This window comes from Nyctereutes procyonoides, unplaced genomic scaffold, assembly GCF_905146905.1.
Source record: "Nyctereutes procyonoides isolate TBG_1078 unplaced genomic scaffold, NYPRO_anot_genome, whole genome shotgun sequence".
In the NCBI taxonomy this organism is placed as follows: Eukaryota; Metazoa; Chordata; class Mammalia; order Carnivora; family Canidae; genus Nyctereutes; species Nyctereutes procyonoides.
Genome location: NW_026575126.1, coordinates 18,520,110 through 18,546,484, shown reverse-complemented (window position 1 = coordinate 18,546,484; position 26,375 = coordinate 18,520,110). Strand labels below are relative to the sequence as shown.

The 26,375-nt window shown below is 38.6% G+C and overlaps 1 protein-coding gene across 1 annotated transcript; it reads left to right on the top strand.

Annotated features, from left to right (window-relative positions):
* The first annotated feature begins 1,152 nt into the window (after positions 1 to 1,152).
* LOC129520239 (guanylate-binding protein 6-like) lies at positions 1,153 to 24,135 on the top strand. The gene is made up of 11 exons (XM_055341301.1): positions 1,153 to 1,278; positions 9,259 to 9,474; positions 10,319 to 10,446; positions 11,668 to 11,777; positions 11,979 to 12,175; positions 14,249 to 14,494; positions 15,313 to 15,593; positions 16,344 to 16,556; positions 18,012 to 18,114; positions 18,435 to 18,628; positions 20,116 to 24,135. Exons 2-11 carry the CDS (start codon positions 9,285 to 9,287, stop codon positions 20,335 to 20,337), a joined length of 1,884 nt encoding a protein of 627 aa, XP_055197276.1. The 5' UTR covers positions 1,153 to 1,278; positions 9,259 to 9,284; the 3' UTR covers positions 20,338 to 24,135.
* Positions 24,136 to 26,375: the final 2,240 nt, after the last annotated feature.

The following is a 26,375-nucleotide window of genomic DNA, read 5'->3' as shown; positions in this document are numbered from 1 at the left end:
GATCAATAAAAATGATAAACCTTTAGCTGAACTCACAAAAATCAAGGGAGGACTCACATAAAATCAGAAATGAAATAGCAGAAATAATAAATGACACTTTCTTGAAAAGTTAAAAACAGAATTACTATATGATCCAGTAGTCGCACTATTGGCTGTTTAACCAAAGAATACCGGAATACTGATTCAAAAGGATACACGCACCTCTATGTTTATTGCAGTGTTATCTACAATAGTCAAATTATGGAAGCAACCCAAGTGTCCATCAACAGATGAACGGATAAAGAAGAGGTGGTATATACATAGAATAGAATCTTATTCAGCCATAAAAAGAGTGAAATCTTGCCATTTGCAACAACACATATGCATCTAGAGAGTATAATGCTAAGTAAAATAAACCAGAGAATGACAAATACCATATGATTTCATTCATAAGTGGAATTTAAGAAATAAAACAAATGAGCAAAGGGAAAAAAAGAGACAAACCAAAAAACAGACTCTTAACTATAGAGAACCAACTAATAGCAGAGGGGAGGGGAGTAGGGATTGGGTGAAATAGGTGAAGAAGATTAAGAGTACCCTTGTCTTGATGAGCACTGAGTAATATATGGAATTTTTCAATCACTATATTGTACACTAATATCATACTGTATGTTTACCCCACTGGAATTAAAAATTATAAAAATAGCAAAAATAAACGTATCAGTCAAGAAAAACAAGGAAATTCTAAAAGGTTTGTTCAATTTGCATTGACACTACATAATAGGGAACATATTTAAAATGTTAAAAGCTCTCCACTGACAAAAGAACCCAGGAAGTCCCTCTAAGAGAAACATAATTGAAATAATCTTGCTTTCTACAACTTTGCTTACATCTGTGCCGTGCATTTTCTATGTCTCTTGTGTTCTAAGGAAACTTAAGCCAGCTGAGAGAGACATATAAAGAAGTGAAGCCGGCAGAGCCTTCCAAGATGGGGAAGACAGAAGAAAGCTGATGAAATGTATTTAATTTACTAAGATCTGACTGTTGAGCAACTGTGGGGTTTCTCAATGCCCTCTTACTGTGTACTGAATATCCAGATTCATGCTCTAGTCTGGTGATTCAGGGTGCATGAGTTACTTTTACTTTCAATTTCAGTTTTAACACATTAGAAGGTAGAAATTTATAACTTGCTCAGTTTTTTCCAGCTTTTATAAAGGAATAGAAGGTGGAAGGAACAAGAGAGCAACCAGTGAGCTGCTGAGAGCTAACTGTTCTTGGACCCCTGGTGCTGCAGAGAAGGCAAGTACATCTTCTTTTATTGGCAACACTGTCTTGAGCTCAAGATTTGATTTCTGATTTCAAGTGACAGTGAGGAATGGGCAGGAAGGGCAGGTTGCCTTTTGTCTGGCCCACCAGAGTCTGTGGCTGGCTTTAGTTTTGGGGAAGCTCAGCTTCTTCATTTGAAATGGGAGCTGCTGCAAAGTGATAGCCAAGCACACCAGGTCTCCCTGGGTGTGCTGTTTCTGGAACAATGTCAGCTCAGGGCAGCAGCAACTGGAGTGCAAAGAATCTCATGGGAGCCTCCCTGATTGACTCTTAGCAGGCTCTGTGACGGGCACTTAGAATTCACAGAATGAGACTGTGCCCCTCAAGGAGCTGATAGGCAATGATAATCTAAAGAGATAGTTTCTTTCTAGTATTTCTACTAGTCATACTTACTTCATACATACTGAATCTGAAAGCTTCAGATTGGGAGTTACAGAACTCTCAATGCAGGAATAAATTTAGTTCCCACACTGCTGATCTTTATTAGTTAAAAATATCTATTTTGTCAAATCCGTCTGTTTCTTTTTCCCTGCCCCTCTCTGGTGTTTGTTGGTGTATTTTTCATAGGAACATCAGAGTCACCTGTACCATTTGTTAAATGTATAGAGTCTGGGTTTAACAATTTCACCGGGTGATTCTTAATGTAGTTTAAATTTTGAAAACCAGTCCTGAATAGGATTGAATGGCTGCACTTTGTACATTTGAAGTTAAAAGCTCTGTGGCTCATTCACAGGTAAGAAACCACCACCTGTTTTCATAAAGTTGTTCAGTTGTTCCTGTTACGTCTCCTTCAGCTTCCTTTAATCTTCCCTACAAAGAAGGGATTTACAGTTCCAGTCACTATAAGGTAGCTGTTTGAGGCTTCTTTTGCTTTGTTTTGTTGTTTGTTTTTATTGAAGTTCAATTTGCCAACATATAGTATAACACCCAGTGCTCAGAGGCTTCTGTTTTACCTTGGTGCTCTTTGCTCCCCACATTGAAGAATCAGACAAAAGGTGGTGGGACAGGAGCAGTGTATTTGAACTTACTTACCATTCTGACCTGAAAAAAATTTACTTGTAGACCTTGTTTTTTAGTAATCTACAGTTTGCAGTGTTGAAATGCATAGCCCAGGGGCACCTGGGTGGCTCAGTGGTTGAGCATCTGCCTTTGGCTCAGGTTGTGATCCCAGGGTCCTGGGATTGAGTCCCACATCCAGCTCCCTGCAGGGAGCCTGCTTCTCCTTCTGCCTCTGTCTCTGCCTCTCTCTGTGTGTCTCTCATGAATAAATAAATAAAATCTTAAAGATGAAAAAAAAAAAGAAATCCACAGCCCAATGGACCAAATTGCTCAATGCAATTATTGCAGATTAGTGTCCGTTTATTCAACAAACATACACTGAAATCCTATTTTGTGTTGCATGCTATACTAAGGGAAAAGCTTACAGCATCTAATTTAATTATTGAAATATCCTCCAGGCTGGACCTTTAATTTTATTCACATTACCTGTATAATTATCTTTAAAAACTTAGGTTTAGCTAGGTGAAGCTCCTTGTTTAAGGCACCAAAAAGCAATAAATGATAGGGCTGATGTTAGATGCATTTTGAACATGTGACATAAAATTTGGAACTGAATATTTGAGACATTTGAATATAAGAGCATGTTTACATATTCTGATTATGAAAAATACATATAGATATTGTCAATGGAGGAAAGAAGGTAAAACTAAAAAAGAACAGAGGCCTTTATTTGGGGTCTCAGAATTGTAATTTGGGAGCACAGATTCCGAAGTGGCCAGTGTCCTGCTCGTTGTGGGAAAAGCACAAGGTGTTGTTGTTGTTGTTTAAAGATTTATCCATTCATTTATTAGAGAGAGAGAGAGGCAGAGACACGGGCAGAGGGAGAAGCAGGCTCCATGCAGGGAGCCCTACGCGGGACTCAATCTCCCCACCCCCCCCGCCCTGTTTCCAGGACCACATCCCAGACCTCAGGCCGAAGGCTTAGCTAAACCACTAAGCCACCGGGGCTGCCCTAGCACAAGGCGTTAATGAGAGAGAAGGAAAGGATAAGTACACGATTTAGGTAAAGAAGAGGAGAAAAAAACCCACTAATTTGGTGCTGACTAGTTGAGCCACTTCTGATTACCATCTTATTGATGATGTTATTGGTCCTATCAAATAAAATTGCCTCTGGTGTGCATTTAATTTTACTGTCTTCATATGATCCAAATGCCAGTTGCTCTGTTGAAATTTTATGAGTAATTGCTTGAAAACTATTACCACTCTGGTCCAGTTAAGGAATTCTTTATTTGGAAAAGAAAATGGAACTTCAAAATGGAGTCTCTTTTGTCCAGAAATTTTATACAATCCCACAATATTACAGAAAACCATTTAAATTTAATGCAATCAAAATATGCCAGGAGACCAAAACTGTATCTTTAATATTTAATTTTGTATAAGAGAATCCCATATACCATTCACCTAGATTTATCTACTGGTGATATTTTGCTAGGTTTGCTTTATCTCTCTAAATATATGTGTATGTCTCCTTATATAATATAAAATGATATTTGCATATTTATTTTTGTTCTCATTCATAAGAGTAATTTGCAGAAAACCTGACCCACCTCGGCTAAGTACTTCAGCCTATATCTTTTAAGATTCAGAGACATTTTCCTGCCTTCGCTGGTTGAAAGAGAGGCTACATTCTTTAGATTGACCTCATTCTACTTACCACTCCTATTCCCAACACTTGTCAATCTGCAGACAAAAGATGAGTGCATGGGTCACACTAAAGCACTAGAGAACACATTTTGATAAGTGATCATGACAAGAAAGCTGCCATAGGTTAACCTACTGATAAAGGAACTGACAGGATAATCAATGTCTTTGAGGAAGAATATTCTGTCCTATATGTGCTTGCAGTGGCATGAAACAGAAAGATAGATTGCCCAGTTGTTGTTTTTTAAAAACTTAAAAATTGTGATAAAAATTTTTAACATAAAATTTACAATGTTAACCATTTAAAAAAATATTCTACTTATTTGAGAGAGAGAGAGAGAGAGCACAGAGGAAAAAGGAGAAGCAGACTCCCCACTGAGCAGAAAGCCTGATGTGGGGCTCCATTTCAGGACCACGAGATCATGTCCTGAGCTGAAGGCAGACACTTAACCAAGGGAGCCACCCAGGTGCCCCCCATTTTAACCATTTTTAAGAGTACAGTTCAGTGACACTAAATACATTCACACTGTTGTGCAACTATTACCACTATCCATCTCCAGATATTTTTTTATCATCCCAAAGGGAAACTCAGTACCCTTCAAACAATAACTCCCCATCCCCCCCCAACTTCAGCCCATGGTAAACACTATTCTACTTTGTATCTCTATGCATTTGACTATTTTAGGTACCTTTTTTTTTTGTTTGTTTGTTTGTTTAGGTACCTTTTATAAGTGAAATCATACAGTACTTGTCTTCCATGTCTGGCTTATTTCACTTAGAATGATGCCTTCAAGGTTCATCACTGTTGTAACATGTATCAGAATTTCATTCTTCCTACAGCTGAAAAATATTCCATTGTATGTTTATGACACATTTTGTTTATTCATCCATCCCCTGATGGGCATTTTCACCTTTTGGCTACTGTGAATACTGCTGCTATGAACACTGATGTACAGATATCTGTTTGAGTTCCTGTTTTTAATACTTTTGATATTCCCTGATACGGAATTGCTGGATCAAATGGTAATTCCATGTTCAAATTTTGGGGGAACACACCATAGTGTTTTCCACAGTGGTGGACTATTTTACATTCCTACCAGCAATGCACAAGGGTTCCAATTTCTCTACATCCTGGCCAGCACTTGTTGTTTGCTGTCTGTTTTTGTTTTCATTTTTTAAAATATAATAGCCATCCTAATGGGTATAAAGTTGTACTCATTGTGGCTTTGATTTACATTCCCATAATTATTGGTGATGCTGAGCATCTTTTCATGTATCTATTGACTATGTGTATATCTTTTTTGGAGAAATGGTTGTTTGTGTCCTTTGTCCGATTTTTGAACTGCATTGTTTTTATTATTGAGTTGTAAAAGTTCTTATAGATTCTAATATATATATTCATCCCTTATCGGATATGTGATATGCAATTTCTTCTCTTACTCTGTGTGTTGCCTTGTTACTCGGTTGAGTAACAAAAATTATTAATTATGAAGTCCTATTTGCCATTTTTTTCATATTTTGATCATGCCTTTGGTGTCAGATCCAAAGAAATCACTGTCATGTTCAGTGTTGTGAGGTTTTCTCCTGTGTTTTCTAACAAGAGTGTTTATAGTTTTTCTCTTATGTTTAAGTCTTTGATATTTTGAGTTAAATTTTATATATGGTATTTAAGTAATGGTCCAATTTCATCCTTTTGTATGTGAATATCAAATTTCTCCCCAGCACCATTTTCTGTAAAGACTATGCTTTCCTCATTGAATGATCTTGATGTGCTTGTCAGGAATCATTTGACCATATATGGGAGGGTTTATTTCTGGTCTCTGTTCTATTCTACTGGTCTATACATATCTATATGCCAGTACCATGCTGTGACTGAACTAACTTTCTTTACATATCATTTTCCTGATGTACTTTATTTAGTTCTTTGTGTTTTCCTCTAGCTTTTTTAGTACACTTAAGAAAATTACTTTAGTCTTTGCTTAGAACATGCAACGCTTGTGTTTCTTCAGTTATGTTTTCTGCCACATTTGTTTACTTCCTTTGAATGGGCCATATTTTCCTGTTTCTCTGTATGCTTTGTGTTTTTTGTTGTTTCTGCTGAAAATAGGTCATATATAGAAATAGCCACCTTTTCCATTTTTTGGAAATACTGGTTCTATGCCAAGGATGTCTTTTGCTAATTAGTTGGGTCTTAGTCTTGATCCTTAGGATTAAGCTAAGGAGAAATCTTAAAGTTGTTTCAGATCTTTTCTGAGCATGCATTTTCGCTGAGCTTGTACATGGCTTTTTCGGTTTTCCCATATACATGTTGCTTTTAAATGTCTTAATTTCCCTCAGAATCTCTCTTTGGAGACTTCAATGGTCTCTTGTTTGTCCCCACCCTGAAAAGGGAAAAAATTCTGTTTCTTCTCTCAACACCCTGTTCTCAATACTTTACTTCTGGTCACCTCAGGTATGGGCAATTTGTCACAGTAAGCAATCCTGACAGGAACAGTCTGAAGTTAGTGTGTGCCCCACAGGTTAAGAGCTCAGTCCCAAAGACTGGCACCACTTCACGTCCAGAGTGCCACCCGTACTTCTGACTTGCTATATTTGTCATCTCTATCCCAGTCAGTAATTTGCTAGAATCACTTACAGAACTCAGGAAAAATACTCTAGATTACTCACTGGATTGCAAAAACTCACTAGATTACTGGTTTATAGAAAGAAAGAAAGAAAGAAAGAAAGAAAGAAAGAAAGAAAGAAAGACCCCGAAGAGTAAGATAAAAGAGTTGTGTAGGGCAAAGTATCAAGTATCTGAGATTTGTGTCACAGGGCTTGGTATATATAGGTCCAGTGCATAGTTAAATTGCTTGAATTTTATTATCACTATTGAAGCAAAACCTGGAGAATAATAATAAGGTATCAAGAAAAGCATGTGGTAGGATACCTGGGTGGCTCAGCGGCTGAGCGTCTGCCTTTGGCTCAGGGCATGATCCTGGGGTCCAGGATCGAGTCCCACATCAGGCTCCTTGTGGGGAGCCTACTTCTCCTTCTGCCTATGTCTTTGCCTCTCTCTGTGGGTCTCTCATGAATAAATAAAATCTTTTAAAAAGAAAAGAAAAGCATGTAGAGCTTCCATACTCTTTCTGGGCACACCACCCTCTGAGCACCTGCACATGTTTGTCAACCTGGAAGCTCTTTAAACTCCCTCAGTTAAGGTTCTTTTTTTTTTTTTTTTTTTTTTTTTCAGTTAAGGTTCTTAATGGAGTTTTCATTAAAAAGGCATTATTGAATAAATCATTGGGCATTGGTGATTAACTCAACCTTCTGCCCTTCTCCCCTTCCCAGAGGTTGGGAGATGAGGCTGAAAATTCCAACTTTCTAATCACAGGGTTGGTTCCCTTGGCAATCAGCCTTCATTCTGTGGTTATCCAGGGTATCTTATAATCACCTCAGTCACATAAACATAAGTGTGGTTGAAAGGTGCTTGTTATGTATCACAAAAGACACTTCTTTCACCGTCTTCACTCTGGAACTATTTTGGGAACCAAGGACAAAAGAACAAATAGTATAACAGAAGATACTTCCATTACTTTCATCACTTGGAAGCTGTGTGTCAGGAGCAGGGACAAAGACCAAATACATGCTTCTTATTATAAATCACAATATGACGTGCTCATACTATTTTGCCAGAGGGGTCTGCAGGTCAGACTCCCTGCAGCTTTCCCTGGCAATGCTCATTGCTTCTCCCTGTTCAAGATCCAAATTAGATGAAACAAAGACCAGTCCTTCAGGCAGCTCAGAACACATTAGAACATTATGAACACAAACTGCTCTGCTCCATTCAGTCTAAAGGAGGTAAGTGGGAACAGAACTATTGTCTAAGATGGCCTGGGTTTTTTCTTGTTGTCGTTGTTGCTTCTTGCTTTTTGTTTTTATTTATTTGAGAGAGAGAGAGAGAGAGAGAGAGAGAGAGAGAGAGAACCAGCAGGGGGTGAGTGGGGGGGGTGAGAGGGAGAAGCAGACTCCCCACTGAGCAGGGAGCCTGATGCAGGGCTCGATCCTAGAACCCTATGATCATGACCTGAGTTGAAGGCAAGACACTTAACTGACTGAGCCACCCAGGTGCCCCTAAGATGGTCTGTTTTATGTCTTCACTGGTAATCTCAATACATTCCCAGCCCCTGCCCCTGCCTGAGATCCATGTGAGATGAGACAGAGACCTGAAGAGGAATCCCTCAGACACTGTGAACAAGGTCTGCTCTGTTCCCTCTGGGTTAGAGAAAACTGGGAACTAGGTTGCCACCTCCAACAGACCAAGACTATACCACACTGGGGAATATGTGGACAAGGACAAGCAAAAATACCATAGAATTTCCTACCATTTTTAATATGGCTTTTTCTTGATTGTGTGTTTGCTTGGTTGCTTTAGACATTTGACTGTTTTTACAGAACTACTGTGAGATTATTCTAGCCAATATTTTGGTTATTTTTGAAATCTCTGAAGAAATAAGAGCTTAGAGCTTCCTAGCTTGCCATTTTGCTCAACTGTCTAGGTTTAATCCTGACTCTATGTCTTACTCAGATTTTGTGAGACTCATTTATCTTATTTGCAATGTGGGTACAATAATTTCTAACTTGTAGGTTCTCATTAAGTGTGAGGCTGGGTACGTAAGGCATGTGTCACAGGGCTTGGTATGTTGGAGGCCCTTGGTGTGTAGTAACAATTGTTTGAATTTTATTATCACTATTGAAGCAAAATTTGGGAGAATAATAATAACCTATGTTTCATCACTAATATCAGAGATTTAGGGAATAACAGAGGAAGCCCTCTGCAGTCTGCTAATTCTAGGTTACACTTTGTCCCATAGAAAGCACAGAAGTTTCACCTAGTCCTAAATTTTTTAAAAAATAAATTCATTTTTTATTGGTGTTCAATTTGTCAACATACAGAATAACACCCAGTGCTCATCCCGTCAAGTGCCCACCTCAGTGCCCACCACCCAGTCACCCCCACCCCTTGCCCACCTCCCCTTCCACCACCCCTAGTTCGTTTCCCAGAGTTAGGAGTCTTTCATGTTCTGTCTCCCTTTCTGATATTTACCACTTTTTTTTCTCCTTTCCCCTTTATTCCCTTTCACTATTTTTTATATTCCCCAAATGAATGAGACCATATAATGTTTGTCCTTCTCCAATTACCTAGTCCTAAATTGATGGATGCTTTGGATAACTCTAAGTCAGAGAATGACTTTGTAATCTTATTTCTACAAGGAGCTTTTCTAGGTTGGCAGGTTGTCATGGCATCTGGACCCAATATGACGGCCCCCATTTGTCTGGTGGAAAACTACAATATGCAGCTGTCAGTGAACCAAACAGCTATACAGATTCTTGAAAAGATTTCTCAACCAGTAGTGGTGGTGGCTATTGTAGGACTGTATCGTACAGGCAAATCCTACTTGATGAATCGTCTTGGAGGACAGAACCGAGGTAAGTGTTGTATTCAGTCTGGGGCCAACCAGTTACCTCTAGCTATATCCCAGATCTCTACTTTTCTTCCCTGGTCACATGAAAGGAGAACCAAACACCTCTCAAAAAAATTAACCTTCCAATTCTTATTCTCAGTACTAAACTACTCTTATTTTAATATGTTATCATACTATTTTACTGTTGTTAAGGAAAATCTCTCCTACTAATGCTCAGGATCCTACCTTCTTTAACCTGATCAAGTATTGGGCTCTTATAAATGTATCTCCCTCCTCTCTCAAAACACATTTGCTTTTTTATGGGATATCCTCATCAACATATAAAGATTTTTGAAAGTCTACTGAGGAGGGATAGAAGCAGAAAAATATTCACCTTCAGCCCAGAATATTCACCTATATAGCCTTCTTAGTTTCTATAAAGATCAAATATGTGCTGGCTGCTACATTCTTAAAGGGTCTCCTCACTGCCTGTGTATTTCACCAATAGTTAATATCGAGCTGAATGGGAAGCACCAGAGAAATCTTGTGAAAGTAGTTTGTCTCTCTTTACCCCATTGTTCTCTGGCTTTGTGCCTCACCATTCTTTCAAAATGTCATGGTTTTCAATAATCTCCATATTTTTTCTGATTCATGAATGTCTCTTTGCCTTTATCTTGAACACTTACCTGGCATAATTGTTTTCCTCCTTAAAACAGATGACACAGAAAGTAGGACACATTTGAGGAAATTGAGAAAGAACCATCTTGTATGCTGGGGTACTTACATTCCAGAAAGTCTGACTTTGTAACCCTTTGGCTGCTTTGATGCTCTCCTGTCACTATATGTTGCCTTCATCCTTCCCCTTGCAGGTTTCCCTCTGGGATCTACAGTGCAGTTTAAAACCAAGGGCATCTGGATGTGGTGTGTGCCTCACCCCTCCAAGCCAAACCACACCCTGGTCCTTCTGGATACTGAGGGCCTGGGTGATGTGGAAAAGGTAAGGTAAATAGTCACAGATAAGTTCTTTTTATTCTGGATTTGCTCCTTACATCTTCATGATATTTTGTAATTTAACTGCTATGATCTATTTGCAAAATCTAGAAATTCAGCTATAGTAATGAAGCCTGCTGGTTTGTTTGACTCTCACTTTTAGATAAGAGATGGTATATTAGATAAAATATTTTATTTCTTGATGGTGAGTGAATTATTTGATTAATTTTTTAAAAATTATTTATTTATTTGAGAGAGAGAGAGAGAGAGAGTACAAGACTACAAGTGGGGGTAGGGGCAGAGGAAGAGGGAGAGAGAGAATCTCAAGTAGACTCACTGCTGAGTGCAGAGCCTAATGCAGGGCTTGTTCTCATGACCTTGAGATCATGATCTGAGCCCAAACCAAGAGTTAGACACTCAAATGACTGCGCCACCCAGGCACCTGCAAACATGGGCTTTTATAGAACTACATACAGCACATACAGAGGTATCTCAAAGCCTTCCAGAATGCCCTTTGGGTAGTTGATGAACTTCACCAAAGGAAATGTAAACCCAACTCTTCACTCCAAAGCTCAAATACACAGTTCATCTGGAAGATAAATCAGAAGTATTTCCTCTCCTGGGATGGAGTTGATGTTTCTTCTCTTTCCTACCAACACACCCTTATTCTTAATAGTATGCAGTGCAAACTACGGTGTGCTGCCCAAATCACCTTATACACTTGAAGGAAAAATTTTCCCACCTAGTGGGAGTGCTGATGGAAGACAGCCTTTAAGTGCCACTTCTTTTAATTGGTTCTTTTAATTAGAAAGGCTTCCAGAGCAGCCTTTCAGTGATTTATCAGCACCCTTGTCCCAACTCAGGCTAAGTAAAGAGAACCATCCCAGCCACAGAGCTCCCATGGACCTAACAGAAGTTAGCGTTTGCACTGCAGTGCAACTTCTTCCTATTTCCCAACTTGCTTTTTCCCCATAGTTTCTTAAATCTGACTGCATCTGTGTGGTCTTCTCAACTGGACTGAAGATACTTTGAGGGCAGGACCTTTACTGAAATCACAATCACGAAAAATGTCTTTGTAATTGTCAAAGCTGAAATCTATCTATGTCTGTCTTCAAACTTATTTCTTTGCATGGCAAGTATATTCACTGAAATAATAAATGAAAGGCTGAGAGAAGTGTCTGAATGAATTTCTAAATGCCTACAATTCTTGCTCTAATGTGCTTTCTAGGGTGACCTTAAGAATGACTCATGGATCTTTGCCCTGGCTGTGCTTCTGTGCAGCGCCTTTGTCTACAACAGCTTGGGTACCATCAACCACCAAGCACTGGAGCAGCTGCAGTATCCTCCCAGGGACCAAATCACCATGTTTCATTGAATTTATGGGAATAGATGTCAAGTTAGTTTCCCCTTCCCTGTCACTTAGCTGCCTTTGGTGGAGGAGAGGAGACCCAGGGCAAAAGAAAGTGTTCATAATAATTTTTTGTTAGAGAAATGTGGGGATTGTGGGTAGGAGCTTCGTTTTCCTTAACTGAGCCCTAGTTATGTGACAGAGCTCACAGAACTAATCAGGGCAAAGTCCTCCCCCAAAAGGGATGAAATTGATGACTCTGCAGAATTTGTGAGTTTCTTTCCAGACTTTATCTGGGCTGTGCGGGATTTCACACTGGAGCTGAGGTTAAATGATCATCCTATCACAGAAGATGAGTATCTGGAGAATGCTTTGAAGCTGATTTCAGGTATCAGAGTATGGCCTGGGCAGTGGATGATCCAACAGTGGGTGGAAGCTACTAAACACAGTCCATTATCCTTGGGATTGCATTTATATTCGAGACTAGATTGAAGTCTGTAGAAATGACATGAAGGTAGGTTGAAAAGCTCTAGGGACTGGAGTTTAAGTTCACTTAAGAAATGCAGAGTCTTCTCCCTCTGCCTATGTCTCTGCCTCTTTCTCTCTCTCTGTGTGACTATCATAAAATAAATAAAAATTAAAAAAAAAAAGGGGGGATCCCTGGGTGGCGCAGTGGTTTGGCGCCTGCCTTTGGCCCAGGGCGCGATTCTGGAGACCCCGGATCGAATCCCACGTCGGGCTCCCGGTGCATGGAGCCTGCTTCTCCCTCTGCCTATGTCTCTGCCTCTTTCTCTCTCTCTGTGTGACTATCATAAAATAAATAAAAATTAAAAAAAAAAAAAAAGAAATGCAGAGTCTAGGGGGTGCCTAGGTGGCTCAGCGGTTGAGCATCTGCCTCCAGCTCAGGGAGTGATCCCGGAACTCCGGGATCAAGTCCCACATAGATCAAGTCCCACATAGATCAAGTCCCACATCGGGCTCTCTACTGGAGCCTGCTTCTCCCTCTGCCTATGTCTCTGCCTTCTCTCTATGTCTCTCATGAATAAATAAATAAAATCTTAAAAAAAATGCAGAGCCTAGGCTAGGGTAAAATTATTCAAAACCAATTTGTTTTTTAAACATAGGCTAATTTAGCTACTGGGTTACAATGTGTGCTTAAACTTTCCAAAGACCAGACACATGTTCTTTATTTTGGCTTCTGTTTTTCTGTGTTGAAGAAAACACCTGACCAGATACTTGTAAGGCATGAAATTACAAGGAAAATCAATATATTACTATATATATATATACACACATATATTTTAATAAATTTATTTTGCACATATATTAATTTTCTCAAAGAAGGATATAATTTCCTTATGCCTGACATAAGGAATATGTCCTTATATATGGGCATATAAATATAACATACAAATGACTGTGTATTTTAAATAAACCTGAATTTATGTTTTTAATATTTATAATTATCAGAACATTCATTTTATTTTCTATATCATAGTTTTCTCTCAATTCCCCCATATTTATCCTTACTATAATTTTGAAATAATAAATTATTTTAATTTATTATTACATTTCTAATGTACATTTCAAATGGTGTATATCTCATTAAACCTTGAGAAAAAGATCAATTCTAATTTATTCATTCTTGCTTTCATTTTTTTTTAAGATTTTTTTTTTTTTTAATTTGAAAGAGAGAGAGAACACAAGCAGCAAGGAGGCATAGAGGGAGAAGCAGACTCTCTGCTGAGCAGGGAGCCTGATGCGGGGCTTGATCCCAGGACCCTGGGATCATGACCTGAGCTAAAAGCAGATGCCTAAGTGACTGAGCCAGCCAGGAGCCTGCTTTCATTTTTCTACTTATACATTTAGTGAGAAACTAGCAGAAGATCAGTGCTGTTAAAACAAGGACAGTCCTTTACCTCCAGGGCTGTAGAGTAGTGGTGACATCCTAAAATTACATTTTAGTTACATTTACTTTTCTGAGGTTTTTGCGAAGCAAAATAGCTAACATTGTACAAGTTATTTTTGGCATCATGCAGTTTTCCTTAAATGACCAGAGTTATATGCTTAGTACTGTTGTTCCTAATATGACTCCATTATCTCTTGACCGTGGCTCTCCTTGGTCCCATAGCTCACTTTCTACATGAGACCAAAAAGTTCCATTTGACCTTTCATTCTTTTAGCCACTCATTCAGAAAACATCTAATGGACAGCTATACCACCATTTTCAGGTCTGGAGTTACTAGCAATAGGATCCTTTACCTGAATCACATGTCTCCCCAAATTTCTCTCCAGAATGCTACCATTGGCATGAGTTTGCTTCATAAGGAGTATCGAATGTTTATGTTAAAGGTGTTATAAGCATAGAAGACAGCAAAGAATACAAATCTCTGTCATAAAAACCTTTAGCTTCCTTGCCTCAATACTATTCCTACAGTAATCTGTTATTCTTATCCCTCAGGCGAAAATTCCAGAATCCAAGCATCCAATAAACCGAGAGAGTGCATCAGGCATTTCTTTCCAAAACGGAAGTGTTTTGTCTTTGACCGACCAACAAATGACACAAAACTTCTAGCCAATATTGAGAATATACCTGAAAATGAACTGGATCCCAATTTCCTGACACAATCAAACAATTTTTGTTCTTACATCTTCACCCACGCAAGGATCAAGACTCTCAGAGAGGGAGTTATGGTCACCGGGAATCGTGAGTCTTCTTTTCCCATTTTGGTGGGGCCTAATATATGTCAAGTATATTATATAATGTATTTTTCAGCATTTTTGCTTTATTCTATATGGAATTCTATGTATATACACATTCATACTCCACGAAGAGATGTATATGTTTTATAATTATCTCACTTTGGGAGGGTTTATAAATCCCCCTCCAAAACCATACACTTTGTCACTGATATCTGTGGCATCTACTTATCTGAAAAAGATCCTCTACTGATAAAAAAAAAAAAAAATCACTAACTGGGTATACAAACAGAATATACTGCCGTTTTTTTTCCCCCCAAGCAAAGTCCTATCTGATAAGTGTTATTTGCAAAACAAATAGATAAAAAAAAAAAAAATAAAGAAAACCATTTTGGGAGTTTAGAGCAGTCCAAAAATAAATAGTAGCCCATGAATCAGTTAAAATCCATTGGGAGCTTCAAAAATGAGAATAGATATAATCTGATTTATCTTGCTTCATCTGTCTACCTACATAATCTATTTTGCTTTTAATTTTTTAATGGGAAATTATCTTTTCCAGATAATCTTTAATATATTAGATAAAGGTACATTTAAAATTTTTTTAGCCATCTGGCCTGGAGAACCATAAAAATTAAGAGTCAATAGGAAAACAAATGTGAAGATAGAGGAGGCAGGGTGGTGTGTGGTGGTGGGGGGGTGGGGTAGAGGAGTGTGGATAGGGGGATGGGTGTGTGTGTGTGCATTTGATTTCAGAAATGTAGTCTCAGAATCTGGTATCCTATGGATAAATTTGGTATTTGTCCCTTAATATCCTGGCTCATTTAGGGCTGAGGACTCTGGTGGTGACCTATGTGGATACCATCAATACTGGAGCAGTTCCTTGTTTGGAGAATGCAGTGACAACTCTAGCCCAGCTTGAGAATTCTGAGGCTGTGCAGAAGGCAGCCAGCCACTATAGTGAGCAGATGGCCCAGCGACTGAAGCTCCCCACAGACACGCTCCAGGAGCTGCTGGATGTGCATGCAGACTGTGAGAGGGAAGCCATTGCAGTGTTCATGGATCATTCGTTCAAAGATGAAAATCAGACATTCCAGAAGACTCTTGTGGTAATTTGTCTTAGAGTTTACTCTTCAAGACCCTTCCCTTTAAAGAATGAAACCTAGAAGTACCTTTATTGATACCATGGCTCATCTCTTACTCAAGGATAAAGAAATCTGGATTCTCATGAGAAAAAGAGATTCAAAGGACTACATTTCCTTCTTTTTTTCTCTCCCTCCCAAACCTGAGGCACTTTACCTAGAAATCTCTCTGATCTCTGAAGCAAAATAAATATAGATATGCTCTTGATCTTTTAATACTTCTATGAATTCTAAGCCTGCCCAGAACACCCCAAAATCATTTCTGACCATGGATGCTTTTTGGGAACACATTCCCATTGTCAAGTGGGAATCAAAGAAAATCAAATTTTCATTGTCAAGAAAATCAAATTTTCTTTTATCAGACCCTCATTCTAGGCCATTTTTAACTTACATTGCTCTTTGTTTTATCACTGTATCATTGAAGATAAAATCACTGAATGCTACAGTTGCATTCAGTGAACCATAGGTAATACAACTCCAACATTTCAGGAGAACCAGGGAAGTTAAGAAACTTTCCTGTAGTCTTGCAGAGAGTATTCAAGGTTATGAGTAAATAAAGTCTTGCGATGCCTGTTTTATTCCATGTCCTTCTCCAACAGAATGCTTTTCTCATGAGGACCACAGTTAGACCAATCCTTCTACCAGATTCTTTTGAATCTTATTCTTTCTGTTCCTTTCTTGTGGTGATATCCTAATAAATATATTTTTCCCTTGTAGGAACTAATAAAGGATAAGAAGGAGCATTTCTTGCAGCAGAATGAAGAGGCATCAGTTAAATACTGCCGGTCTATCCTCGATCAGATTTCAAAGCCCCTAATGGAAAGTATTTCAGCAGGAACTTTCTCTGCTCCTGGAGGGCACAAACTCTACAGGCAAGCAAAGGAAAGTATTGAATGTGACTATTCACAAGTACCCAGGAAAGGAGTGAAGGTGAGTAAAAGGGGAGCATGGGGGAGCCTACAGAATAGCATCAATGGGGTCTCCAGATAATCTGAGAGCAATGCACCAGTTGTGGATGATAAGACGCACACACATGGGGATATCATGACAGCTTTAGCTTTTAAGATCCACTATTTGCTATTTACTCCTGAGGAGAGTGAAAATGCCTATTCCCAAAAAGAGTATGGATTTCTGAAATCCACAAGAGACAGAAGAGAAACTACTCATTTCATCCAACAACACAACTTTGAATATACCGAGTGCTGACAACTTACAAGTTAAATAAGAAGCCTTGTACTTAAGTATGATTAAAAGTAAGAGATGAAGTCAGATACACAGATAGTTATATACAAAGCTATAGCACATATGAACCTGTGAATATGGGCTCCATATGATGCAGTATTATGCAACCATTAAAAGGATGAGATCATGCAATATGAGACAACACAGATGGACCTAAAGGATATTACACTAAGTGAAATAAGTCAGACTGAGAAAGACAAATACCATATCACTTCACTCATAAGTGAAATCTTAAAAAAACACCCACAAGTGAATAAACAAAAAGCAGAATCAAACCTAGAGATATAGAGCAAATTGATGGTTGCCAGAGAAGAGGGGCTGGGGGCTGGGAAAAATGAATGAAGGGGAGTGGGAGATACAGGCTTCCAGTTATGGAGTAAGTCATGAGAATGAAAGGCACAGCATGAGGAATACAATCAACAATACTGTGATAGTGATGTAAGGAGACGGTAGCTACACTTGTGGTGAATAGAGCATAAAGTATAAACTTAAAGAACCACTATGTTGTATGCCCCCAACCTAATATAACATTGTGCATCAATATACTCAAATTTGAAAAGTATAATAATAAAGAAATAAATAAAAGAAAATGGGCTAAATAGATTATGGTAACAGACTTAATAATAATTAAATAATAATACAACTAATATATATTAGACTGCCATTTCCTATAGGCATGATGTAAAGCTGTTTCCCTAGACTCTTAAGCTTAATCCTTCAAACAACATTAAGAAATGTCTCTATTTATTGTCAACATTATATAGATCTGAACTGAGAGGCACAGATAGGTTAAAATAACTTGCCTAAAGTTAAAGAGAGCAAATAACAGAGAAGAACAATAGCACAAATTAGGGGTAACATTTCCCATGGAGAAGATTGTGGATTTATAGAACTGAACATAGTTCTGACTGGCTAGAACCTTGGGTGGGTAGAAGGAAATAGCACTGAGGGGAGAGCCTGGAGGGGTAGACAGGAAGCAGGAGATATGGAGACCCTCTAGTCACACTAAAGAGCTTGGAGACCTTGTAGGGAGCCACTGTAGAATTTTAAGCATGAAGCAAAACTTACATGGATATACTTGTTTTTGTAGCACTAACCTCCATAGTGGAAATCTAAGTTGTTTGCTCTTTCTTGATTCCTCAGGCAAATGAGGTCCTCCAGAGCTTTCTGCTGTCACAGGCTTCAATAGAGGAATCTATCTGGCAGGCAGATAAAGCCCTCTCTGATGGGGAGAAGGCCATAGCAGGTATGGGGCTAGGTGTGGCTCACAATGGGTAGGTCCCTCTGTCAGGTGTGAGGGCAAAACCTTCCTGAGACAAGGAGCATCATCATCTCCTTCCGTGGAACAACTGTACTAAATTGGAAAAACAACAAGAGGAGTTGTGATTGTTTGTCAGCCAGACAGGCCTTTCCCATAATATTCTGAAATGTGCTCCCAATGGTGTGGACACAAGGAATGTAGAGATTTTCCACATTCCCTTCCAATTTGGTTTTGTTTCTGAGCTCTGGAGGGTTGGGATCAATTCTCATTTAATTTTCTTCCCTCTGAACTTTTCCTTGGGGCAGCTGAGCGGGCCAGTAAGGAGGCAGCTGAGAGGGAACAAAACCTGCTAAAACAGAAACTACTAGAACAGGAACAGCAGATAGAGGCACAACAGAGGAGTCTCCAGGAAAACATAGCTCAACTGGAAAAGAAGCTGGAGAGGGAGAGAGAAAACATAATAAAAGAACAGAATATGATGTTGGACCATAAGCTGAAGGTAAGTTTGGCCATGACCGTGGTAGTGCTTGATGGTCCTTCTCCTGATACCTCAGGAAAGGATGGGTGACGGTTACAGTGAGCTCATGGAAGGAAGCACCTTACGTGCCTGTAATTTATTAAAACCCTGAATCTTTTGAATAATAATTCTAATTCTCCTCCTCCTTCTTTTTCTTCTTCCTCTTCCCTTCTCCCTCCTCTCCTTTTCCTCTTCCTTTTCTTGCTCCTCTCTGCCCCTTTTCTAAAGAAGGCTTTGGATTCCACTCTATATGTAGACTCTAGAGTGTTCAGGATGAGTATGGCACCTCTAAGCCCTTGGAGAATATAAATACCATTTGAGTTGCTATTTGGGGGATTTTATTTTATTTTTTTAAAAAATATTTCATTTATTCATTATAGACATAGAGAAAGAGAGGGGCAGAGACACAGGCAGAGGGAGAAGCAGGCTCCATGCAGGGAGCCCAACGTGGGACTCGATCCCGGGACTCCAGCATCACACCCTGGGCTGAAGGCAGGCACTAAACCGCTGAGCCACCCAGGGATCCTATTTTGGGGATTTTAAAATGATCTTATGAGGCTTGATTAAACAGGTATCCCAACCATATGTATTTAATATGAGCAGCAACTGGTTTGCTTTACCAAGATCACTGACAATTATCAGAAACCCTGCTGCTACCCAAACACCCTGAAGTTGATCTGTGCTGACATAAAACTATCAGAAATGTAGAGACTCAAAAACACAAGGAAGTGACAGTTCCTAAATGTGCTATCTTGTTTCCAGGTGTGGGTAGTTTACTCAGGTTATCAAATGGCATAGGAAGGAATTCCCTCATTGTCCATCAAGACAGGTTTATAACAGATTTCTGGAAGAGCTTATAAGTTCCCATTATTTCTACTATTTGGGTGACTGTACCAACCCAAGTGGGACTGAGTGTGATCAGACCAAAGCTATCTTCCAACTGGCTTTCATTTATTTTTAATTTTTTATTTTCACTGAAAAGTGTTACATTTGTCCTCATGTCAGGCTTAGCATTCTAGAAAAACCTTAACGGTGTGTGAATATTAGTAAGGCTTTATTTTTATTTTTATTTTTTTTAAGATTTTTAAATTATTTATGACAGACACAGAGAAAAAGAGGCAAAGACACAGGCAGAGGGAGAAGCAGGCTCCATGCAGGGAGCCCAACGTGTGACTTGATCCCAGGTCTCCAGGTTTCCAGGTCTCTAGGATCACACCCTGGGCTGAAGGTGGTGCTAAACCGCTGGGCCACCAGGGCTGCCCTTAGTAAGGCTTTAAACTATGCTTCCTTCAGTGTTTAGGTCCAAGCCAAGCGATATGCCTCACTGCAAAATTCTCCTTTCTAGATGGAGTAAGAAAGAACAATTTTAAGAGTAAAACAAAAACAGCTTGACCAAGTTTTTATATATGAAGTGCAATTCTTGAAAAAAATGATAATTTAAAAACTTTTATTTCTCACTTTTTCTTTAGGTCCAACGAGATCTGCTCAATGAAGGATTTAGAAAGAAATCTGAAGAGATGAATGAGGAGATAAGGCAGTTGAAATATAGGATTGAAACTACTGAAAATACTCCCTTATTTTTACAAGTCTTGGAGAGATTTGGTAGTGAGATTGCTTCAATATTTACTTCTCCTGGTAGAATTATTGGTAATATTATAAAAGGTGTGAGCTCACTATTTAAAAAGAATTAACTCTTCTTTTAAAGAAATTTAAAAATGTAGATATATATACTCTGGCCTATTTTTGGCGTGTATGCTTTTCACTTTTATTCAGCAAAGTTTTAAATATAAAAAGTGTCTACAAAAGGATATCAATGCTTGGCCCACATTAGATAGAATAAATGCATGTACACTTTGATATAGCATGTTGTTAAGGAAACATACATGTGCAAAATTGTAAATATATATAAAATCCACTGAGGTATCACTTTAAATGACAAAAGATTGCTTAATTATATTACTTAAATATCTAGCTATATAAATTGGTAATATAAATTGAACATGTGCCTACACTGGAATACTATGTAGCCAGGAAATAAACTGCAGTGGAGCTCTATTTGTAGAAACACAGAAAAATCTTGAGTAAAGAAATAAAGTATAAAGCAGTGTGTAAAATGTGTTCACTGTAAATGAATTATTACGTGCAAGCATACCTATGTATACTAGGATATCTCTGGAAAATTTGTTAGAAACTAGTATCATTGGTTCCTCCTAAGAACTGAATAGCATCAGGGATGGAAGGAACACAGGCCTTCATTATATACTCTTATCTTTTGACTTTCATAAAGAAATCTTGAATTGCCATTTTATAAAAAAATAACAGAAAATATAGAGTATAATACTAATATATAATAATATTCATAAAAGGAATGTGAAATTGGCTATGTGATGATAAAATCACTATTTCTAGAAACGACATCAGCGTGCTAAATGAGGGGTCTAAGACTAAGATCAGAGTACTAGGGATGCATAACATTTACATCTTAATCTTGTTCTAATTTTGGCCTTGTTTGTTTTTTAAAGATTTATTTATTCATGAGAGACACACATAGAGAGCCAGAGATGTAGGCAGAGGGAGAAGCAGGCTCTGTGCAAAGAGCTTGATGTGGGACTTGATCCCGGGGTCCTGGGATCCAAACCGAGCCAAAGGTAGATGCTCAACCATTGAGCCACCCAGGTGCCCCTGGCTTTGGTTTTTAATATCTTACATTTACTTCAAAATTAAGGTATAAACTTTCATGTTACCCTTTTAAATCTCTGCTAGAGTAGCCTCTACTTCCTATATTTGAATTACACCTTCCTTTCAAGGTGTTAGAAGCAGATTACCAAACATTAAGAATATGCACTGGTGAGAGGGACCCTATCATTTCTTAAAGTGCCGCAGTGGCCTCTTTGCTGTAGGCAAGAGCAGAAGGGACAATGTGCCATTGATAGTATTAGAGAAGATAAACCCTGATGCATAGAGGCCAGGTGTTGGCACTTAAACATCAGAAACTAAGTACATAAAATAGTAACAAGCATCATGGTTTGTCCTAGATCAGGTCTATAACAAATTATCAGAGGCAGGGTGGCTTAGACAACAAATGTTTATTTCTCACAGTTCTGGAGGCTGTAGGTTGAATATCAGTAGGCCAACATTGTTGGGTTCTTAGTAAGGGCCCTCTTCCTGCTTTTAGATGGCTCCATTTATGCTGTGTCCTCACATGATGGAAGAGGAGAGAGTGCTCCCATGACTCTTTGTTTAGAAGGGCACTAATCAGATTTCAGGAGAGCCCCACCCTTATTACCCAATTGCCTCCCAAAAGCTCTACTTCAAATGTTCACACTGGGACATTGGGGCTTAGGATTTCATCAAGTGAATTTTGGGAGAACACAAACATTCAATCCATAACATGGTTGGAGTGACAGCCAGGTGGGGATGATCAGAGAAAATTTTGAAGAAGGTGAATAGAACAGGACATCTATAGAGTCAAAATGTATGGGGAGATAATAATCAAATGGAATCAAGGATGTTTAACAGAAGGCTGAGAGGTAGCAATGTCACTATCCCTAGCCTTGATCTGAACCAATTTCAGACCACAAATCAAATCTGCCCTCCAGTGGAGGGCAGACTTCCAAGGTGAAAAATCAGGCAACTCTAGGATAGGGATGGATGATTGTGGCTTTCCCATTTCTCCTTCTGGAGTATTTCTGGCCATTTTCTTGGTACCTATGTCTGGGGAAATAGGAATGCTTAAACATTTTGAGGACTCTTATAGTCAGGATGCAAGTTCATAGTGATGCCCAGACACCAGAAAGACATTACAGTCTCCCTATGAAAATAGGAGCACATGATGTCTCCCACTCTGTGACCTTGTGTATTACAATCTCTTTGTCTCTGTGAGGCTATCACCACATCTCCACTAGAGATTTTAAACTGATCCATCAGGCTGTGGCTTCAAATGTTCAGAAGGAAGAATGGCTTCGCCTTTTAAAGAAAGAAACACACAATAACAAATATGTGGCTGATAAATGGTATGGTTTCATGGAAAGGCAAACTATTCTATAGAAATATCTGTTCTCATTGAAAGCTTGAATCAAACAGGTGTTCTAATGCCTCAGAGACAACTTGGGTATAGAGACACTCTAAACTGAAGAACAAAACTAAAGAAAGCTTGCTCTTTTAGATTCCCCATATAAGTGAAAGCATACAGTACTTGGCTTTCTCTGTATGACTTATCTCACTTAGCATCATATGCTCAAGGTCTATCCATGTTGTGGCAAATGACAAGATATCCTCTTTTATCATGGCTGATTAATATTCCATTGTGAATATATACCACGTCTTTTTAAAATCTATTCATCCACTGAAGTCATTTAGGTTGTTTCTGTATCTTGGCTATTGTGAATAAGACTGCAATTAATATGGGACTTCATATACCTCTTTGAAATACTGTTCTTGTGTCTTTTCAATAAAAATTAGCCATGCATTGATCACTTAAAAATAAAGAAAAAGGCTTTATTTTATAAAGAAACAGTAGTTAACCATTTATTCACACATGTATTCTAATACTCATTAAAGAATACTTAATTTTAATAATTTGCAGTTTACTAAACGCCTATTCCCTCCCTACTGGCCATTGTTTTGGATTCTGTGAAGGGAGGAAAATTAGATCTTGTCCTCATGCAGCTTACACTCTATAGGAACCTTGCATAATGTTATTTAGTTACTTAGCAACACATGCTGTGAATGTATATACACACACACACACATATACATACACACACATATATACACATATATATTTATTTTCTGGATAGTGATTAGAATAGAAACCAATATTCTATCTTTAAGTTTAGCTTCAACCCAATTCATATTGCCTGAAAATATAATTGCTTGTTTCTTCAGGAAATATTATTGAGTCCTAAGGACCAAATCAATAATGTTAAAGCACAGTAAAACCCAGGGTGAACGGTGATTGAAAGAATAAATACAGAGATGAATGGTTGCATGAATAAATACGGATAACATCTGTTTATTGTTTCAACGGGTAATAAATATCTCTCCTATTATGCTTAGTCAAAAAAGTAAACACTTAAGTCTGAAAATGTGTTCTTGGAGCTGATAAAATCAAACCACAAACAGGTTCCCAAGTAGCAGGATTACATTAATAGCCTGATGCAAGGTTCCTGATAACTGCGTTACAGAAGCCAAGCATAATATGCTTCCAAAGCAGGGCTTGGGTTTTGTAGCTCTAGATCCAGAATCCCAGAGTGACCCTCGTGCATAAGTTTTCTGGCCTTAATCACTCAAAGTGGCTTTCCATCTTAGATTTGAGTGATTATCAGAAGTGAATACACTTGTTAAAAATGAGCTCATGAAGGGCGCTTGGGTGGCTCAGTTGGTTAGCCTTTGGCTCAGGTCATGATCCCAGGGTCCTGTGATCCAGTCCCGCATTGGGCTCCCTGCTCAGCAGGAAGTCTGCCTCTCCCTCTCTGCCCCTCTCTTGCTTGTTTCTCTCTCACAAATAAGTAAATAAAATCTTTTTTGAAAAAATGAGCTCATGAGTTTTTCTTAGCCTTTTTTTCTCATAGATATTTCTCTCTGTCTCTCCAATACCAATTTCTGGGGGTGGACATCATGCTGGTCTTCTCCTGTTTGCTCTGAGATCTGTCCTATTCCTTCTCCTGGGGCTCTTTCCTGCAGTGGAGATGGCACCTGCAGCACCATATACCATTTCTCCCTTCTGTTGGCTTTCCGCTGGGTTTAGTCAATACAGGAGGCACTAGATGAGAAATGTGAGTGGGGAAGGGACAATGTGGGGCTTCCCTCACTTCTTGTATGATTCAGGTGGTATCTGGAAGTTTGCTCATTCCCTCCCACCCCCAATTTTTCCAAATCTCATAGGACAGGCCCTGTGTGGCATTATCTTCTGCAATGAGGCGCAGGCCTCTGGGCTTCCCATCATTTGTTTCTCCTGCTTTAGATGCTGCTTCATGCAGTTATCCCTGGGTTCCTTCATGCGCCCCTGCTTTTGGTCTCAGGTCTTCTATCACCAGTACAAATGGATTATGTTTAAAAATCTAAAGTAGTTTCTGGGGTGCATGGATGGTACAGTTGGTTGAGCACCCGACTCCTGGTTTCAGCTCAAGCCCTGATCATGAGATTGTGCCCCATGTCAGGCTCCATGCTCAGCAGGGAGTCTGCTTCTCTCCCTCTGCCCCTCCCCACCACCATCTCTCTCTCTCTCAAATAAAGAAAAATAAATCTTAAAAAATATCTTCAGTGGTTTCTGTTTCCATGACTGTCCCATAACTGATATATCAACTCTGGAATGTTCTTCCAAGTATCACTTTGCTTGGAAGTGTGGCTTCCCTACTCAACATTGTTATTTGAGTGGAATCCTTCTCATTTCAGGCAATATAAGTTTATCCCCTGACAACTTTTTTTGTGCCCACTTGTCCCCTGCTGGACTGCGTATGTGCCCACTCTTGACCCAGTTGATCAGTCAGGGAAGTGTCTGATCAAATGTGAATGAGTGGAAACCCTTGAAATAATCTGACTAGGAGAGGCCCCAATATCTCTTTGTCGCTATTGACTGACTGTCCATTAATATATAAAATGCAGAAACTATCCAATTCTATTTTCCTTCCACTTGAAATACTTACATATTTTTATTACAGTAGAATATACATAACATAAAATATATAATTTTAACTATTTTCAAGTGTACAACTCAGCAGAATTCAGCATATTCGCATTGTTGTGCAACCACCACTCTCTATCTCTAGCAATTTTTCATCATCCCAAAATGAAACTCAAACTGTATCCATTAAACAAGTTCACATTTCTGTCTTCCCAGTCTCCTGGTAATCACTAGCTAACTTTTGGCTTCTATGAATTTAACTATTCTAGATACCTCCCATATATGGTATCATATAGCATTTGACATTTTGTGATCGGCTCATTTCACTTAGCATAACATCCTCAGGTTCATCTATGTTGTGGTATGTGTCAGAATTTCATTACTTTTAAGGCCAAATATTATTCCATGGATATATATGCCATCTTTTATTTATCTGTTGAGGACAACTGAATAGTTTCCACTTTTTGGCTATTGTGAATAATGTTGAAATGAACATCGGTCTAGAAGTATATGTTTAAGTTCTTGCTTTCAATTCTTTTGGATATATAACTGGAAGTGGATTTGGTAGATCAAATGGTAATTTTGTATTTAATGTTCTGAGAAACTGCCATACTGTTTTCCACAGCCTCTGTACCATTTTACATTCCCACAGCAATGTCCAAGAGTTCCAATTTCTCCACATCCTTACCAAAACTTGTTTTCTGAGTTTTTAAATAGTAGCCATTTTAGTGGGTATAAAAGTATTTCATTATGATTTTGATTTGCATTACCCAAATCATTAATGATGTTGAGCATCTTTTTATGTGCTTTATTTGTCATTTGTATGGTTTATTTGGAGGAAGGCTATTCAAGTCCTTGCTCATTTTTGAATTGTGCTGTTTTTTGTTGCTGTTGTATCATAGGAATTCTTTTATTCTAAATATTAATCTCTTACCAAATACATGATTTGAAAATATGTTCTCTCAATCTGAGTGGCCTTTTACCCTCTTGATAGTATCCTTTCATGCACAAAAGTTTTTAATTTTCATGAAATCTAATTTATCAATTTTATCATTTGTTGACTATACCTTTGGTGTTATATCTAAGAAATCATTGCCAAATCTA